Source organism: Ailuropoda melanoleuca, chromosome 5 (genome assembly GCF_002007445.2).
Source record: "Ailuropoda melanoleuca isolate Jingjing chromosome 5, ASM200744v2, whole genome shotgun sequence".
NCBI lineage: Eukaryota > Metazoa > Chordata > Mammalia > Carnivora > Ursidae > Ailuropoda > Ailuropoda melanoleuca.
The window spans coordinates 72,145,372-72,161,060 of NC_048222.1; the positions used below are offsets into that span (position 1 = coordinate 72,145,372).

At 49.9% G+C, this 15,689-nt stretch overlaps 1 protein-coding gene across 1 annotated transcript in view; it reads left to right on the top strand.

The window, feature by feature from the left end:
- Positions 1–1,326: 1,326 nt before the first annotated feature.
- EBF2 (EBF transcription factor 2) overlaps positions 1,327–15,689 on the top strand; it is a 186,786-nt gene continuing 172,423 nt past the window's right edge. Inside the window, exons 1-6 of the mRNA XM_002914426.4 lie at positions 1,327–1,838; positions 4,287–4,443; positions 5,475–5,538; positions 5,837–5,892; positions 6,373–6,446; positions 12,731–12,799. Coding sequence (XP_002914472.1) covers positions 1,708–1,838; positions 4,287–4,443; positions 5,475–5,538; positions 5,837–5,892; positions 6,373–6,446; positions 12,731–12,799 — 551 coding nt within the window. The 5' untranslated portion in view covers positions 1,327–1,707. The remainder of the gene's footprint in view (positions 1,839–4,286; positions 4,444–5,474; positions 5,539–5,836; positions 5,893–6,372; positions 6,447–12,730; positions 12,800–15,689) is intronic.

Sequence of the window (15,689 nt, forward strand, 5' to 3'; positions counted from 1 at the left end):
TCGGGCGCAGTCGCTCGAACTGTGGAACAGCTGATTTGTCTCCTCCGTGGCAGATGGTCTTTGAGCACAGATTTGCATTCATTGTCTTCAAATCTGTTTTCGCGCTGGTGTTCTAGATTTCAGCAGCAGATCTATGCGCAGATCAGAATACAAAAGGAGAAGCAAGAAAATAACACCCAGCCAGGAGGATTTTTAATAGGCACCGCGAGCTGCCCGGCGTAGTTAAAAAGCCGTCTAGGGTTTCAGCTGTTTGGCTGAGCTGCCGCCGCCTCCCGGCCACCAGCCCGCGGGCAGCAACGAGGCGACCGCGCGCCGTGGGCAAAGTTTCCGCGACTTCCCCACTGCCTCCCTGCAGCTCCTCTGCTGGCTCCCCCGGGCCTCGGGAACTGGAGGGGGGTGGAATGGGGGGGGGGCTCCCGGGACAATGCCGGTAAGCTCTCGCGCTCAGCGAACCACGATCTGTCAGCAAGCTCTCATCTGCACGGGTGCGACTCCGGCTCGTGTCTGCCCTGGGGTGTTTTCCTTAGCTCCTTGACCGTTTTCCGTGACACTCTATTTATTTGAATAGCACTTGAGCCTTGCTCGTCCCCCACCCTGCTGCTTTCATTCATATATCCTCTTCTCTCAACAACTTGTAAACCGTACACAAAATCTGAGTGTCACCATGAAACTCCAGGAGACTTGGGGAGAGCCATTCAGGGAACTGGAGTGCTCTGGGGGAACGTTTGTACAAAACATAAGTACATGTGGTCACACTCCCCGCTTCTTCACAAACATGCACACAGATTCAAGCCCCGAGAATGAGAATGAATATGCCTCCCCGCAGGCTACGAAAATTTGCATCTAGTGGCAGGATCCAAGAAGGATTCCCGCTCTCGCGGCCAGACTAACCGGGCACATCCCAACCTGCAGGGCCTGACTACTCGGCTTCAGCTCAAGATTTGGGGGCCCCAGCCCACGCACGCACACGGGGCTCGGGCAAGGACGCAGCGTCCACAGCTTTCTGTCCCCTTTCACCTCCCGGACTCCCAGCAACGCCGAGCGTGGCGCTCGCCGCCGGAGGACGTCGGCCCGGCCTGCCCAGCGCCGGCCAATCCCGAGCGTCCATGCAAATGAGGCTCCTTATCGGGCCGCGGCTCCGCCTCCCGCGGCCGCGGCCGTAGTAACCCATTCATGGGGCCCGCGCGAGGCTGCAGCCCGGCTCCGCGGTGCTTGCAGCCACCGCCTCCTCTCGGCTCCGGGTCTTCCCCTTCCTTTTACAACTGATCCTGTTGGGGATTTTTTTTTTTTTTTCTAAATTCGAGCGGTGGGGAGGAGCGGGGGGGGGGCAGGAGGAAGGGGAGAGATTAGGCAGCCATCAATCTCCTCCTGTTTCTCCCAGAACAGGTGATGCTTCTAAATTGTGATCACTTTCTGGAGGCAGCGCTGCCGCTGGAAGGATGCGAGCGACCTAGGACGGAGGCCCTGAGGCGGCAGATCTGAACTTGTGGAGGATAAATAGCAAACTTTAACTACATCGTCCGCACCTCACGCGCGAAGCAAAGGACGGGTTATCTCTTTTTATCCCCTCAAGAGAGACTCAAACTTCAGCTCTTGATCCCTTTTCTTGGATTGCTTTGGAGGAGACGGTTTGGTGACAGCATTGGGAACAGTAGGGACAGTGTTGTAACTCGTATTTTTAAAGCGACAGTAGACCAGACTTTTTAAATGTTTGGGATTCAAGATACTTTAGGAAGAGGACCAGCTCTGAAAGAGAAATCTCTGGGTGCCGAGATGGATTCGGTCAGGTCCTGGGTCCGGAATGTCGGTGTGGTGGACGCCAATGTCGCGGCGCAGAGGTAACGATAAGGTCTCGCAATTATTACGTTCTTAAAGTCTTTTCATCGTTCCCCTTCTCGCTCTCACCGTCTGTCTATCTGTGTGCCACCTCCCTCTCCCCCCATCTATCGCCCTGGCCCCGCGCGCTGGAGCTCGACCTAGGGCAGGCAGGTCGCTGCGTCAGGGGGACACTTACCCCGCAGCCAACACTCGAGTTTCCGAGCTGCCTGGGTCGTTTGTGTTTCTCCCCCACTCCTTCCCCCACAGACCGCTCTTTAGGAAGAAAAATAACAAAGTGGCATCCAACGCCTGCCCTTAGTCCTGCGATGCGGGCCCCACCGGGAACCAAGCGCGAGGACGGGAGCAGCGGCGGCGGTGGGAGAGCCGGCTTCCCGGCGCCTCCCGGGTTTCGCCACGCCGCTTGCAAGCGCCTCTCCTCCCGCATCTTGCCGGGTGATTCCTGAAGGCCGGAAGCCCCGCGGCCAGATGGCGGCGGCGACGCGAGGAGTGGGAGAGGCCAGAGCCGCTGCTGGGAAGGCAAAGCGGCCGGGAGCTCCAGGGCTGGGGGCAGGCTGGAGGGTCCAGGCGCAGAGATAAAACAGTGGACCAGACGCACGGAAGAGGGGGTGAGGGGAGAGAAGAGATTAAAAAGAAAAGACGAAGGAGTAGCAGTAGAAAGAGCCGCAGAAGAAGAAGAAAGGCGAGGAGAGGAGACGGGCCGCAAACGCAGGGATTAGCAGCCTTTAGTTTTGCTAGTTACTGAAGTTGACTTTGTTTCTAAGCGTCCGCGTGCTGAGATAATAAACACCCTGTCTAGGGTGCCACCCCACGAAGACATTCTGGTCCCCTTCCCTCATCACCACTACTGAGCTGGGATTTGAGGTCTCCGCGTCCTTGCCTTCGAAAGACAGCCTTCCTCCCACAAACCCCAAAGAGCCCACGAACTTCTTCCCACGACTCCAGCCTTCCTATCCGCTCTCCTAGCCATCTCCCTCTGACATCACGCAGAGAAATGACTCCTTTCCCAGACAGGCCACGTCTCCAGGTGTCCCGGGTAGAGCGAACCAGCCGCCACCCTTGGAGGAGAGGAGACCGGGGCGGTCCGTGACTCCCTCCCTTCTGCCGTAGCCGGGGGCGCTCCTATATCCCCCGGCAGACAGCGCGAGACAGAGGCGGCTTTCCGCCGCGGTCTGGGGACTCGCAGGGCTCAGGCGGAGGGAAATCAGGCAGCTTCGCAGAGCCGGCTCCGAGGCGCATTTCCTTAGCCAAGCACTTTAAGACACCTCCTCTACTTTTCTCCTTTACCCGGATCAAATAATTGTTAAACGTGGAATAGGAAGCCCGAGTGGCGGACTCTAGCCAAAATTTTACGCCATTCAAAAGAGTGAAAATGCTCGCGCCCTAGGGTACGAGGCCCAGAGATCCCAGCGCCGCGGGGCAGCACTGACCATCTGCGCGCTCGCCTGGGCCCTGAGACTTCTGTTAAATGTGATCTGGCGGCTAGTTTGTCCCCGGCCGCGACAGGTCTGCAGGGAGGTGTGTGCACACACTCAAAACGCTCGAGGGCGCCTCCCGGGTCCTCCAACATGGGTTTCGCGGTCGGCGGGTTTGGCTGGCGCCGCCGGGAGATGCAGCTTAAGCGGGGATCCCCTTGGCCCCAGGCGAGGACGCTCTCTGCCGCTTAACATTTTGCCTTCTCCAAGCGCAGCAGTTCTGGGGGGCGGGGTCCCCAGTATCACTTCGTCCGCAGTGGCCCGCGATCCTTGGTCCCAGGGATTCCACTCTGCCACTGTCCGGGGCGCAACTTTTCGGAAGAGCGAGGGAAGCGGGAGGAGAGGCCTCTCCCTGTAAGACCGAGGCTTGGCCTCTGGGTTTCCCGCCTGCCCCCAGGAGGTTCCCCACCCACCAACTTTTGGAGAAAGCAAAGAGGGCGTGTAGTGGGCAATAGCAATAGGTCAGATAACTCCAGTGAAGATGAAGGAAAAGGGTCACTTCTTCAAAAGTAAGGAGCCATTTATTGCCCTAACCGGGGTGCCTAGTTCCAAATCCTAACCCAGCCAGCGGCTCCACCTGAGGGTGAAGATGGGGGGGGGGTGTCTTACGGGATAAGACTTGGGCCGCCTCCTTCGGGACTGCTTTGGTCCTTGGTCTACAGCCGGCATCCTTTGGTCTCCACTACCGGCGAGACTATGAGCTGCTGGGCGCTGGGACACCCGGAGGCTGGAACAGCCGGCAGTGGCAGTGGACAGGGGTGTTGGCCCCGTCAGCAGACCCCTGTGGCTACTGCAACTACTCGGAAAGAATCCCCTCTTCTTAAACTGAATTGCAAAAAGGTCTGAGGGGCCTGGAACTCTGGACCCAGGACCAGGACCCTTGACCCTCCTCGGCATTTGTGTGGGCATGTTGGTAACATCGTGTCTTTCTCTCCTTCCCTCTGTCCGGTGTCCCCCGTGTCTCTTTCTGCGCAGCGGAGTCGCCCTGTCCCGGGCCCACTTTGAGAAGCAGCCTCCCTCCAACTTGAGGAAATCCAACTTCTTTCACTTCGTTCTGGCGCTCTATGACAGGCAGGGGCAGCCAGTGGAGATTGAGCGCACAGCCTTCGTTGATTTTGTGGAGAACGACAAAGTAAGCAGAGGTCCCCCTCTTCTCCTCATGGCCTAATAACTACCTCCTTGCAAAGCACTAAAGATTCCATCTGTCACTCGTGGCACTTTTCCACTCACATCATCAGGAATGATAAATCGAGGCTTCTCGCCCCAGCCTCTGAATCAGTTGGTTTCCGGGCACCTCCTTCGGTTCCAACTCCTGTACCACACGCTGCGGGGGCACGGGCGGCTCTGCGTATTGGGCTCTGGGCCATTAGCAGAGCCTGGTCATTGACTGACCATGGAGCAAACACCCTTCAGACCAGAGCATGCCCTTCTCCGGGTTATTTTTTGTTATTTTGCACCTGCCAGCACTGGCAGAGAGGAGTCCCAGAGCCGAGTCTTGGCCTGCCTTCCCCGTTGAACCTTCTCTCCCACTTTTGCTCCCCAGTGCAGTGTCCGTCCACTCCTGACCCGGGCTTGGCTTTGGGGGCTGGATTCGATCTCAGATGAAATGGACGTGTGAGGAAAGGAAAGTCTCTCGCCCTCTCTGGGCCTGCGAGCTTTAGGGCAGGAGCTTCCTGAGAACCCCCTCGAATCTAGGCCTGGGTCCCTGAGCTTGTGGCCCCAGAGTCTCTAGTCTTGGTGGGGTAGAGCCAAATGCTGCCCTTGCAAATGATAGGTCCCTGCATCTTTCTGCCAAGGGAAGTCCTGGGGCTTCTTAAGGATGGACAGAGCCCGTTTGGTTGGGTGGGGCCTGTTTAAAGGCATCCTTGGCTCAGTGTCCTATTGTCACAGCTTGGGGGGGTCACACTTCTGAGGACATTTTTAAGGGGGAGGGACAGAGGGATTGGAGAGGGTCAAGTGGCCTGAGCCATAGCCAAGTTTCAGAGGTTGACCTGGCAGACGCTCCTGCCCTTTGACCTGGGGCTGGGCAGGGGGTTCTTCAAAGCTGCCCAGTGAGCTTGAGAAAGGCGGCGGGAGGCAGTGTGGGGCGCGCTCTCTAGTTTTTCCTTCATTGGGTGGGGGGTGCTGGAAGGCAAGGGACTCGAACGCTGCCTGTCTTTTCAGGAGCAAGGCAACGAGAAGACCAACAACGGCACCCACTATAAGTTACAGCTCCTCTACAGCAATGGTGAGCGCCTAGCGCCGACTGCGGCGCCCGCACGTTTCTCTTGCTAGAAGGGCAGCTGACGACGTCGCAGTCGCTATCGGGCAGCCTCCAGGCCAGGGGAGCGCAGGGCTTCGGGAGGCTCGGTCAGGGCCAGGGGCGGGCAGGCGGTCTTTGCCCCCAGGACCGCACAGCCGGAGTGCTTGCCGGCAGTTGGGAGGCTGGAGCGGCTGCCTGGGCCTCGGTCCCCACAGCCAGGATGGGTTTGGGTGCCGTGAGCGGCTCCGCAGCCCTTACCTGGTGCCCGCCCCCTTCCCCGCAGGCGTCCGCACGGAGCAGGACCTGTACGTCAGGCTCATCGACTCGGTCACCAAGCAGGTGAGCCGGCGGGTCCACTCTCCTCTTCTCCGGACCCCCCTCCCCCTCTCCACCGCCTGCCCCTGACCTCTGCCCACCCCCCACGGTTTCCTGGGTCAGACTTCATGTGCCTCTCCCTATCAACTAGCACATTGTCCAACCTGGAGAACAATTTTTTGTTTCTTGTCCTGTTTCTTACTGGTTGGGGTTAGGGTAGAGGAGCAAGGGGGTGAAGAGAGGAAGCAATTGGTGAGAGATCCCGTCCCCCAAACATTCCCTTTTGCAGGAAAATGTCCTCACTAGGGCAAACTTCTCTCTTATACTTTCACTTGAGTTAATCAGGCCACAGCTCAGGTTCTGTGCTAACTCTAATGCGGTAGTGGGCAGAGGGGGAAAAACCAATTCTGTGCTTGTTCTGAAGTCCCCTTTCCTTTGTCTCTCCATTGCCCTCATATCTTCCCTTCCTGCCCTATCCTCCCCACCACCCCCACTCCTTTGCAGCCCATAGCTTACGAGGGACAAAATAAGAATCCGGAAATGTGCCGAGTTCTCTTGACGCACGAAGTGATGTGCAGGTAAGAGTCGCTTTTTCCTTCGGGCTTTGCTGGAAAGCGGGGCGGTGAGCGGCGCTGGCAGCCTTGGTGCGTCCCCGGCATTGACTTTCAGGAGTGGTGGCTCCAGGGGAGGGAGGCCTTACCCTGGGGGCTGATCTGCTAGAACTCCCCCTTTAAAGGACAGATTCTTAGAGCATATCCGTTAGAACTCCAAAAGGAAACCCAGAAGCACCCAGAATTTCACCCCCCTGGCATCTCAGGAGTTTTCTCCGTTTTGAGGAGGAAGTCTCTGCTCTCCATCGGTCAGTGGTAGCGTGGGGAGGGGCCAGGCAGCCCTTGGCCAAGTTTGGGGTCTCCAACTTTCCCTGAACGGGTCTCCACCCGAGGTCCACACTGCGGGTTCCTGCCTGTCCTGCCCGCTCTGGGTAGATTTCCAGGAGGGGCCACTTGTGGAGCACGGAGTCAAAGTACTGGAAAGACTTGCAGTCTGGGAGAGGGAACCCCCACCCCCACCCCAGCCTCTGAGGCACCTGTCTGTGATGCGGAAGGGTTTCCTTCCTCCCGGGATGTTGCTTCTCCCATGATTTCCCTTGTCAGGGGGAGTTTCTGAGGTCAGGAGAAACTACTGGGTAGAAAGAGCAGTCCCGTTGACCGCTAGTGGGAGAGGCGGGAGAGGACACCAGCGGGGGGGTCTGGAGCAACAGTTGGACTCGCAGCATCAAGTTGGGGGAGGTGTCTACTCAGATTCCTTCATTTCCCCCTGTCTTCTTTCTGGAGACCAATCATTCCATTTTGAGTCCTTTCTTCTGCTTGTCTAGAAGAGAATTAAAAATTAGAAGAAATTTATCCACGCACTTAATTATTCATTCTTTCAACAAACGTTTGAGTCTTGGGGACCCCCACAGCAAACGAGAGAGGCTATAAAAAGGAAACTCTGGAAAGAGGTGGTTATTTTACTCTCAACATTTAAATGTCAAGTCCATGCATGTTTTTCTTCCTTCCAAATCTCGTATTGGAGAGAAAGTCTCGGTTCTTCCTTACTCTCTGCTGTTGCCCCAGTGAATGTCCACCAGCTCCAGACTCGCTAGTTCTGGGTAATTGCAGGCGATCTGATTTAGTTTGGACTGTTTTATGGGCAGCTCCCAGCAGCCCCGGCTCCCTCCCAAACCAGTCAGAAAGAAACCATAACAATCAGCCATGTTTGTTTTGGTTTTGACCAAGTATTAGAAAAACAAACTTTGCCAAATGCAAAGTTCAATTCTGCCAGTGGCCTCAGTGGAGGGGAATGGAGCTTCCCTGCCCGAGTAGCTGGGAGAGGCCATGGGTGACGGAGTGAGCAGATAGCCACTCCATTATCCCAGGGCCCTTGATAGATTCGTTCAGAAAGCAAATGCAATTCCAAGAAGAACTTGCATGTAATACCTAGATTAAATAGTTAGAACACTTTGATTTGGTTGGCTAATTGAAGGACTTTTTTTTAAATCCCTCTTTATATTTTTAAATGTCTTTATTTGGAGAGATTATCTTCTTAGAAAAGAAAACAAATGCCCAAACTGGCCCATTGTCTGACGAATTATACCTATCACTTTAAATAACACTTGCACGCCCTATCCAGCTGTAGTTAAGGCTGACATTTTTATTTTTAAGCCCAATCATATTCTCCTCATTTTATGCTGTTTAAGTAACAGCATCAATTTTTAAAGCCTCTAGTTTAGTCTGCATTAGTAACACAATATAAAAATTTAATGTACTGTAACTTCTCTGCATCTGAGACCCGGGAAGACGCTCTGCGATTTTCTTCCCAAAAGTAGAATTTAAAACAAATATTAATTATGGGTAAAGAAATGATCCATTGGATGGGTACTGTGTATGGAGTGTGTGTGTGTGTGTTGGGAGATAGCTGGGACGGTGACAAATACTGGATGTATCCAGAGGGGAAGATCTCAATTTGTCAGCCAGAGTTGGTTGATTCTACAGTAAAGGAAGAAAGTTCCTTCTCCCACATTTTAGGGGCCAGGGAGAGCAGTCAGTGATTGAGGGATGAATCAGATGCGCTGTTCTGAGGGGTTACTGCTCACTCTTAGTTCCCTTTGCGTGGTGCTCTTCAGCATACCTGTGAATTTCCCTGAATGGTTTTATGTTCTGTAATCCTTAGGAAAAAAGCTCATAAATTGGCGTTGAGCTTTCAGAAAGAATAAAATAAAATCTCTTTAGGAATAACTTTTTCTCCCTTCCCCAGTTGTCTCTGTTCCTCTCTTCCCTGCTTTAGTTCATTTTGCCAATTATTAGCAAGGAGAAATCTAGTTGTTATGTTGCTGCCAGCCACCCCTGTGCCCTCAATGCTCAGAGGGTTAAAAGATATTATAATTTGAACAGAAGTCGTCTCAAGGCCTACAGCTGGCTAATAACAGAGTTGTATTGAGCGCGAGCAAACCCCACAGCTGTGACTTTTCGCCACAAGGCGCAGGCTAGACAGGGCCCTAATCAGATGGGCCAGCCGGGCAGTGGGGCCAGTGTCTTTATCGGCCAGATGGTGTGAATTTAGACACTTTTGTTATGCAATCGCAGGGAGGAGTTGGGGAGAAGAAAACAAAACAAAAGCCACCACGCTGTGCGCTTATTTGAGTTTGAAATTAGAGACAGATTTTTGAAAGTTGAGGGTTGAATTTTAAAAACGATTTTGGAGGGGAAAGGGCACATTCACTTGTCTTGAGCAGGAGTTTGACTGACTGGACACCCTGTGTCCAAGGCTGGGGCTTTTTTCTTCTCCAACCATCCCTTATCCCCCTTTTTTCTTCCTTTCGGAAAAATGCAGGTAAGATTCAGGATTGGGATGCAATTTTCCATATTCTCCCTGCCTCGTCCCCAACTTGGTTTATTTTGTCTCTTCCCCTCTCCAAAGACTGTGAGATGGGGAGGATCAGAGAGGCCTGTAGTGTTTGAGGGGAAAGGTTCTCTGAGTAAGAGTTAGAATAAAATAAACCAAACCCAGCCAAACTGTGGAGTGGAGGACCAACCTGCCTTTTCAATCATTAGGGAGAAAGCCCTTCTGAGCCTCTCCGTGATAGTTAGGAACACAATCAACCTACTGCCAAGTTCAGTTTCCTCTTCTCTTTGTTTACCTTCCCCCCTCCTTTCCTATTTTACAGTCTTGTTCCGTTTTAAAAACACTTACCAGGAACTTCAGACCTAGAGACTTGCTTATTAGAAGATAACCCTATTAAGCCTTTCCTCTCAAGTAGCCAAACCTGACGTTGGTCGCACAGGCTTTGTCTCTACAGCAAGGGGAGAGGAGAATGGAGTTTGTTATCTGAGTAATTCAGGGCCCCAGTCCTTCAGGTTCATCGTGCACACATCTGATCCCAGAGTGATTGTTTAGAGACCGTGGGTTCATGAATGTCCTCCACTTTCCACTTCCCTTTGCTTATGTTAATATTACTGGCATGAGGATGGAAAGCCATTTAAGAAACCAGATTAAAAAAAAATAACTAGGACATCTTGATGAGAACATTTCTTTAAAAAGAAGAGAAGAAAAGAAAGGAAAAGAATTAGTTTTGCCTCACCCAGAGAAATCTTGAGAAGGGCTCAGTTGAAGCACATGCAGTCCCCCTCTATCATTTTTATACCTTTACTATTTCAGTCTGGCCACCAAGTGAGTGTCTTCTACATATTTTCTGTGCTATTAACATTAGAGATTATATTTAAATACGTTATTGTGGGAACATGGAAGGTTGGGTCCTAAAGTTTCTCTGCGTTTTTCTTTGAATATCGTTTCCTTCACCGATGAGATTCTCCATATTGTATTGCACTGGCACCAGGCTTACATTTTTATCTGTTTTTCTTCTCCTTCGGAGAAAATCCCCATGGAAAGCAGCTGAATTCAGCTGAGCAATTTTGCACACTTACTCGGCCTCTTCAGAATCATTCCTTCTCAAACTAAACAGATTGGCACATCCTGACAGTCTGTGCTCTCGTAATTAAATTGTACCAGCATCGCACACATATTTGGGTTAGGCTGACACACTGCTGATGTCAAAGGGGAGTCTAGCTGGAAGGTCTTTAGGTAACAAGCATGCCTGGGCTTTTGAAATTGTGTTGCTAAGAAAAAAAGATTTGCCTGAGCCGCAAAGGTATTCTGCTGACATCAGCAACGGTAATAGGAGAGGTGGGAGAGGGAAATGGGTGGTGGTAGGGAGTTGGGAAGAGAGACAAGGGCTTTGGGAGGTGGGAAAGCAGCTGGCCAGCATTTTTATTGGTGTTAATCTTGGGATGGATTGAAATTTTAAAAGTTAAGACCCAATATAATTTCAAAGGCAAAATATTATTTCAGAAAGTCCCCAGTGGCAAACTCTGGTATTTAAGAACATTGAGACAATTTTTCTTTTACTTCCTACTAATTTGATTAAATTTCTTAAAACCTCCTGGCGCTCATTTGGTGAAACTTGTTTAGCACCTCTCCAGTCTGTCTTGCTCCTTGAGAAAGGTAGAATGGGTCGCCAGGTAATCCCACACATCCACACATCCCTGTAGGAGCGAAGATGAACTTTTAAAGTTTTACAAAGACTTCTTTATTCGTTTGTTTGTTTTCAATTCTGTTGTGGACCAGAGAGGGCAAGGGCACTGGGGAGAGCCACAGAGTAAATCTGTGTCTGGGCTGATGGTAGGCCTCGGAGTCCCTGCTGCCTTGTGGCCTCCCTCTTTTCCTTGTTCTGTCAGCACTTCCAAAGAGGGCTTGGGGATCTCTTTGCCTCACGGGCTTCCTAAACTGAGAAGGGACTCTGGAGATAATCTAGTCCAGTATTTTAATTTTATATATATGAGGTTGGTGAAGCCCAGAGGCGTTAAACAGATTTGACTACATTCCGGTAGCTGCTTGGTGACAGCGTTGGGTGGGACACCAGAGCCCGATGCTCACTTCAGCAATCTTCCCATTGTGTTGCTTCACTCTCAAACTTAAACAGATCAGGGGAAGGGCAGTGCTGACATCTAGTTTGCTTATTGCTAATGTTTAAGAAGCATAGTCTCCGACCAGTGTGGATGGTCATTTTTCTTTTTTTCTTTTTTTTTTATTAAAGATTTTTATTTATTTATTCAACAGAGATAGAGACAGCCAGCGAGAGAGGGAACACAAGCATGGGGAGTGGGAGAGGAAGAAGCAGGCTCCCAGCGGAGGAGGCCTGATGTGGGGCTCGATCCCAGAACACCGGGATCACGCCCTGAGCTGAAGGCAGATGCTTAACCGCTGTGCCACCCAGGCGCCCCTCTTTTTTTTTTTTTTCCTATGCCATGTCCAGGCTACATTCTTAGGCAACTGCTGTCGATGGTAGACCATGTGTTTGAATGAGCCAAGAGGTATTCAAGAGACTGTGGTCCTGGTGGCAGTGGGCAGCGACGAGGGGACATGATTTTCCAGTGCTTTCCCACCACCCAACTTCCTTTGCTCTTGTCACATCTGTCTAGGTCTTTCATATAGGCACCTTTGGATTGGAGCATTTTGCTCCCTGCTTAGGTCCGACTGAGTCCTTCCTATCTGCTGTAGGATTTCTTCTCTCTCTCCCTTCCAGATAATTCCACAAACCTTTCTCGAGCATCTACCAGGCACCCAGCACTTTGCTAGGTGGAAGTCTTGGGGGATAGCATCTTCAAGATGGGACTTACACAGGAAGTCCCATTTCTGTTCTGGACTTTGTGAAAACCATGGGAGAGATTATTTTACAGTTTTCTCTGCCTCATTTTCTCCCTGGTTTGAAATGTATACCATGGTTCTGGTCTTCCTCCTTCGTCTTTAGAAAATGATAGAAATGGGTAAATAACTGAATGTTTATAAAGTACACTGAGTTCTCTGGAAAGATGTTATTATGTACGTAAGGTTGATAACACCGGGCATCTATTCTTGGTCTGTTTTATGCATTTTCCTTTCCCTTCTCTCTTCAAATATTTATTAAGATGCAAAGATCTAAAAGATACAATTATAAAATCATTCAACATGGAACTGGAAGTGACCTAATAGATTTAAAATCCAACTCCCGTGGTTCAGAATACAAGTACGGCTCCTGGGAAAGTTGTGATTTGCTGAGAATTACCCAGTTAAAAGCCATAGAATGAGAATTTGAGAGAGTATCTTTGGGCTTGAGGTTCAATATTGTTTTCAGACATGGCCATAAATTCTGTGCTGGAGCAACTGAACGCTAAGAGGCTACCTAGCACATTATCATTTTTGTGAATGTTTCTATGCTGTATGCTCACTGTATTTTCTTGATTTTAACAAATTTCTTTTACTCTCTTGGTTCCTTCCCAATCCACAGTCGATGTTGTGAGAAGAAAAGTTGTGGGAACCGAAATGAGACTCCTTCAGACCCTGTCATCATCGACAGGTAGGGGGAGAATTGATTGAAACAATCATTCCTGGTTTCTTTCCTTTATGAATCTCCACGCTGAGTACTGATCGCTTGGGATTTGCCATAAGGTTGGTTTTGGGCTATCTTCAAGACAAAGCTAGTCCAGCATGTGTTTTCTTGTTTTGGTTGGCCTTTCTAGGAAGAAGTCAGAACCATCCTTTGTGAACATGTGTCTCTAAATTTATGATGGGATTCTTTTCCAGGTGCACTGATGTCAAGCTAATAAGGAGTATGTGGATGGTAAAGGATGCCAGCTCTCCTATCTGGCAGAGCTGGGTCTCAGTAAGTTTCTTGGAAGAGGCAGTGTACCCCAAGTTAAGAGGCAACTGCTTTATCATTCTCAGTGATTGCTGTTGGGTTTGAAGACTATCAATTTAGATTACAGTTTAGGGGATTATGACAAGCTCTCTCCTACACTGAGGAAGATTCTGTTCTACCACAGAGCATTGCATTCTGGGTCTTATGTTATATTCAGAGTGGGAAAGATTCTCTGGGACAAGATGCTAATTCATTGAAATGTGATTTAGGCATCCTCAGCTGTCTGTTTTTGTGATTGGAAACAGAACTTACAAACCAACGAAGAAATACCAAATTAACTTCCAGCAATCATGTAATTTTTAAGAAATCCCCTATTCCCACCCCTAATTTTTTCTCTTTCGTTAAAAAACGGAATAATTCCCTATTGCTTCTTTCTTTGGGTTTTCGTGTTTCTAGCCAGGTCCTGAAATGGATTGGAGAGACCACAGTCTCCAAAGTTGTTATTCCAATATTCCAATGAATTCTCAGTTGGGAGAATGGAACCTCTGGCATTCTTCCCAGAAAGCCAGCTTGGTTTCTTTGTGGAAAGTATAGCATAGCCCTAGAAACGAGGAGGCTGGAATCCTGATCCTGTCCTCACTCCTGACCTTGGACAAAGCACTCAGCATCTCTGTTCTTCAGTGGTACAACTGAAGGGTACTGTCTGCCACTCTAAGTTGTAGGAGGCTCTGGAAGTGTCTATCCGTGGCAGTTTTCCAATCTTCTCTGAGATGCTTGGAAGAGGATGATCAAATGTAAAATGTTTGTTGGATGTGTGGGGTGCCTTTGCCATAGTAGGAAGTTCAGGTGAGACCCATTTTAGGGAGCTGTTTGGAATTTCCTTTTCGGTTTTGGCTTTTCTTTTTTCTGAAAGTGCATAGATACTCACAATGAAAGGGTTGTGAGAACTCTCTGGGGTCAGCCATCTTCTTCATTTGACACACAAAAGACTGGCCTAGGACTGCTGACATGACTTGCCCACGATTGCACAGCTGGGTGGAACAGAGCTGGCTCTAAACACAGCCGTCTGTCCTTCTCGGCTCGTGCTCCCCTAGCTGCCACAGCCTCCCTCTCCCGGCACTGTCTGTCCTGACTTATGTGTTGATTGCACGTGGCCCCATTTCCCAACTTTCCAGGATGCCCTCAGGATCCTCTGGGGGAATCTGAAGCATATGAGAACAGGCTAGATGCAGACCCAGTCCTTTCTGGCGTGCACACTGACCTCACCAATCATCTCTTCTCCACACACTTTTGCTCCCCTTTCAAGATGGTCCTCTAACCTCATGACTCATACCTCTTCTCTCTTGTCATAAACACCCCACAAACCAGCTTTAGAAATGGTTGCAAACCTACAAATGCTAAGCTGCACCTTACATCTCATCAGCACACATCCTAATGACTCCGCACGGAGCAGTTCTTACTCTAAGAAACCGCATGTAGCCTGCACCTGCGGATAAAGCCGAACATATTTACATTTTCATCCTATGTGATACACACATTATGTGTACAAAAGAAAGTAGTCTTTCTGCATCTACACAGAGAGATTTTCAGACTAGGTGCTCCATTGTTTGTGCTAGAATGCCTTTACAGTCTTCTCAGAAGGTGGACATTGTATCTTGGCTGCATATTATAGAACTTTATGTGACTATGGTATTTATTTTTTTTACTATACTTTGCACAATAAAACAGCCCAGTGATATCTCTGCATCAGTTGAAATATGTGTTACTTTCGAAATGTTATACATCTACATATGGAAATGTACATATCCAAGGGTACAGGCAAATTGGGCATCATCAGGATTTTAGAGAACCCATTTTATTATAAACATTTGCATTTGTTCTGCTTACTCACTGTAAGGCTTTTGTTTGAAGACATTGCTCCCTCTGGTCTTACTGCTTCTGTATATCTTTGGGGCTTACCTTCGCCTCCTTCCCTTCCTTGTGGAAGTAACAGGAGATTAAGTCAGGTTTCCATTTGTTGGAAGTGGGATGGGTGGTTTGTGTCATTCAGGGGTTTGGTTGAGTTGTGCCTCCAGTCCCTGTGTTCAACGTCTGCCAACTTGGAGACGTTGAGATCCCCCATGAGCACCAAACGGGTGCAAAGTAGTCTATTTTGGATTTCCTCTGAGTAAATATAGAACTCTCTGCTTTGCCCTTGTTCCTATAATGCCAACTAATTATCTCCTCCCCCTGCTCGCTCAATCTAACCAGATGCAGTTAATTTACACTGTCTCTCTTTGAGTTTTCTCACACAACAGGCACGCTCCACTCTGGCTCCAGGGAAGTCTGTTTATTCCCTTGGATTCGTGCATGTTCGGGGGAAGGGATGGGGGGGGGCTCAAGGGTGGTTCCCAAACTTTTCACCACAAAAGACCCCCTTCTATTATTTCCCTTGGCTAACCCAGCATTTTGTAAGATTTTGCCTGCTAAACTGCAATTAACAAGTAATCATTCAGCTGTAATTCCATTTTTATTAATCAAAGACATACAACAGAATGGGAAGGAGAAACCTCATTCCAGAAATGCCCTCGATCTCATCAATGGCCAATCAGAGGTTTTGACTGTGACG